Here is a 2,525-nt window from a genome sequence, read left to right as displayed (position 1 = left end):
TAAGCCTGGTAGTGTGCGCATGACCTTCACGGTAAATCCCGCCAATTCTTTATTGGTGTTATGAGAGTGTAAATGTGGGTGGTTGGGGGAATGAGAGAAGTTGGCTCAGGAATTTTAAGCTTTTGAGGGTAGGGAAGTCTGTTTTCCCCTTAGTGGTAAAGGATCTTGCACATTTATGGCATCTCTAAAAACCATTTTAAAATTAGCAATAACAATGTAAAGGACGTTAATTACATGGTATGGTAAATTTCTTACATTATATGGCCACCCTGTAACTCAGCACAGAGCAGAAACGTATTTCCATTCATTTCTGGAAGATTAGTGCAGTCATGAATAGTCTGAAATCATATTTTTCCCCTTCCTTGTTTGTTTTAGCCACATACTCCTGCAATTTCAATCCCTGGGGTAGAAAACCCAATACTGCAAGAGTTAAATGGTTACCGAGTTATCCATACACACATAACAGCGCTGAAAAATATGGCTTTCCCCAAGATCCCAGCTCATGATATCACTCTGCAAAAATAAGTACCCTAATAAAGGCTTCCCCATCAACCCTAGGTGGTAGGGCAGAGCTGAGCTGCTGGCACAAGTCCAGATTGCACTGAATTCCTGTGGCTGCAGGTCCTTGTATGATAGGAACACAGAGACCTTCCTGGCAAAGTGTTGTGCATAGAGCTCACATCAGGCGTTCTCTGGGCAAAACATCTCCTTAAGGACAGCCACACAGGCTGGAGCAGAGCTGTCCCCTTCTGTGGAGCGGCTGGGGTGCTGGGAGGCAGAGTTCAGCACTGGCCTGCTGAACAGCTCCCTGATTCCTTGCCGGAACTTGGGGTCCCAAGCGCTGTAGATGGCCACGTTCCAGCAGCTGTTGGAGGTCAGAATCCAGAAGGCGTAGAAGGAGAACTGACACCACTGGTAGCCCAGCACAGAGCCCACCACGAAGACGGCAATAGGGCTGAAGGAGGCCGAGAAGGCAAAGGTCAGGACGCCAATGGTCTTTGCCGCAGTGATGTCGGAGAAGGAGAGGCGGCTGTTGTGCTGTGCCTCACTGCCCAGCCACCCGCGGGCCTTGCAATACTGGTGGATGGCGGAGAAGGTGATGAAGTTGATGACAAAGGTGCCCCCCAGCAACGAGAAGTCAAAGGCTGGGAAGAGCAGCATGATGTTCCAGGAGGAGCCGGGCAGCCTGCCTGCTGGGAAGGCGTAGGTGCACATCTTGCTGCAGGGGTTATACTGCAAGGTGATGTCTGGGCTAGAGATCATAGGCACCACTGCCAGCAAGAAGCTCATGGACCACGAGAGCAGGATGAGCCAGACCGTCCGCCGCTTGGTGATCACCGCCCTCTTGTGCAGGGGCTTCAGCACCGCCACGCTCCTCTCCACCGATAGCAGGAAGATGGTCGTGATGGAGACGAAGGTGCAGCCAGCAAAGATGGGTCCAGTGACGAAGCAGGGCAAGGATGGGAGAGAGCAACTTCTGCTCCCCTGCCCCACGCCAGAGACTAGACTGCTCGCCTCCCTGTATATGGAGTAGGGCACCACAATGAGCCCCACAGCCAGGTCAGCCAGGGCCAAGGAGACTTTCAGGTAGCCCTGAGAGGTCCTGAACTGCCTGGCTTGCAGGAAGACCAGGAGGCTCACCACATTGCCCACGATGATGGCAACGATCAGCAGGACCATGAGGAAGAGCTTGCAGATCTCCCCCAGAAGAGGTGGGCTGGATAGAGTGCAATTGGTGCTGCTGCTGTTACCCAACATTGGCCAGGTTCTTCTCTTCACAAGGCGGATGGGCTGGGACAGGTTGGTGAGCTGGGCTCCTCAGGTTCTCTCCTAAGGCTTCATGGAGAAGGCTTCAGGTGCTGGTTCTCTGGCCCCTCACATGCTGAGTCTCCAGAAACTTCTCCTGAGAGGTGAGCCGTGGGCAGACATCCAGACAAATGGGTCACATCGGTGCAATATGCGCACACACAGACAGGGCCAGGCTTCCTGCAGTGATCCAGACTGTGCTCCAGAGAAGGGCCTAGACCACTTCCTGTTGGATCACAAACACATACGTTGAGAATATGACACTGGGTGAGTCGCACGCATGCGCACACACAGATTTTACCCTTGGTGAGTTGCACACACACCGATTTTACACTCGGTGAGTTACACGTACACACAGATTTTACACACACACTCTCTCTCTCTCTCTCTCTCTCTCTACCAGAGCCGGCCTTAGGGATGAGCAGACTGGACTGCTGCCCAAGGCACGGTACTCAAGGGGGTGCCATGCTGGTACCTCCTCATCTGACCTTCCGACAGCCAGTGGGGCTTAGAGGCAACTGGGCAGCTGAAGCAGCACCTGGAGAGGGTGGAAAGACTGAGCTGCAGCAGGGAGCCTCTGGACCAGCCAGATAATGCCTCTGAAGCAGGGGTGCCCCCTACTTCCCTGCTTCATGGCCATCTCTAGCCCCCACTGCTTCTGCCCACCCCGCCACCCATAGCACCACCCTTGACCAAGCTCAGGAGCTGGAGCCTGCCTC

The 2,525-nt window shown here is 53.7% G+C and overlaps 1 protein-coding gene across 1 annotated transcript; it reads right to left on the bottom strand.

Moving 5' to 3' along the window:
* Positions 1–681: 681 nt before the first annotated feature.
* LOC127030980 (adenosine receptor A3-like) lies at positions 682–1,758 on the bottom strand. The gene has a single exon (XM_050917660.1). It carries the CDS (start codon positions 1,756–1,758, stop codon positions 682–684), a length of 1,077 nt encoding a protein of 358 aa, XP_050773617.1.
* Between the last annotated feature and the right edge of the window lie 767 nt (positions 1,759–2,525).

The sequence above is a fragment of the Gopherus flavomarginatus genome, chromosome 11 (assembly GCF_025201925.1).
Source record: "Gopherus flavomarginatus isolate rGopFla2 chromosome 11, rGopFla2.mat.asm, whole genome shotgun sequence".
In the NCBI taxonomy this organism is placed as follows: domain Eukaryota; kingdom Metazoa; phylum Chordata; order Testudines; family Testudinidae; genus Gopherus; species Gopherus flavomarginatus.
The sequence above is the reverse complement of the archived record's forward strand: the minus strand, read 5'-3'. Positions and strand labels throughout refer to the sequence as shown.

Excerpts from the sequence above, each read along its gene's own strand:
- LOC127030980 (XM_050917660.1), bottom strand. The coding sequence starts at position 1,758 with ATGTTGGGTAACAGCAGCAGCACCAATTGCACTCTATCCAGCCCACCT.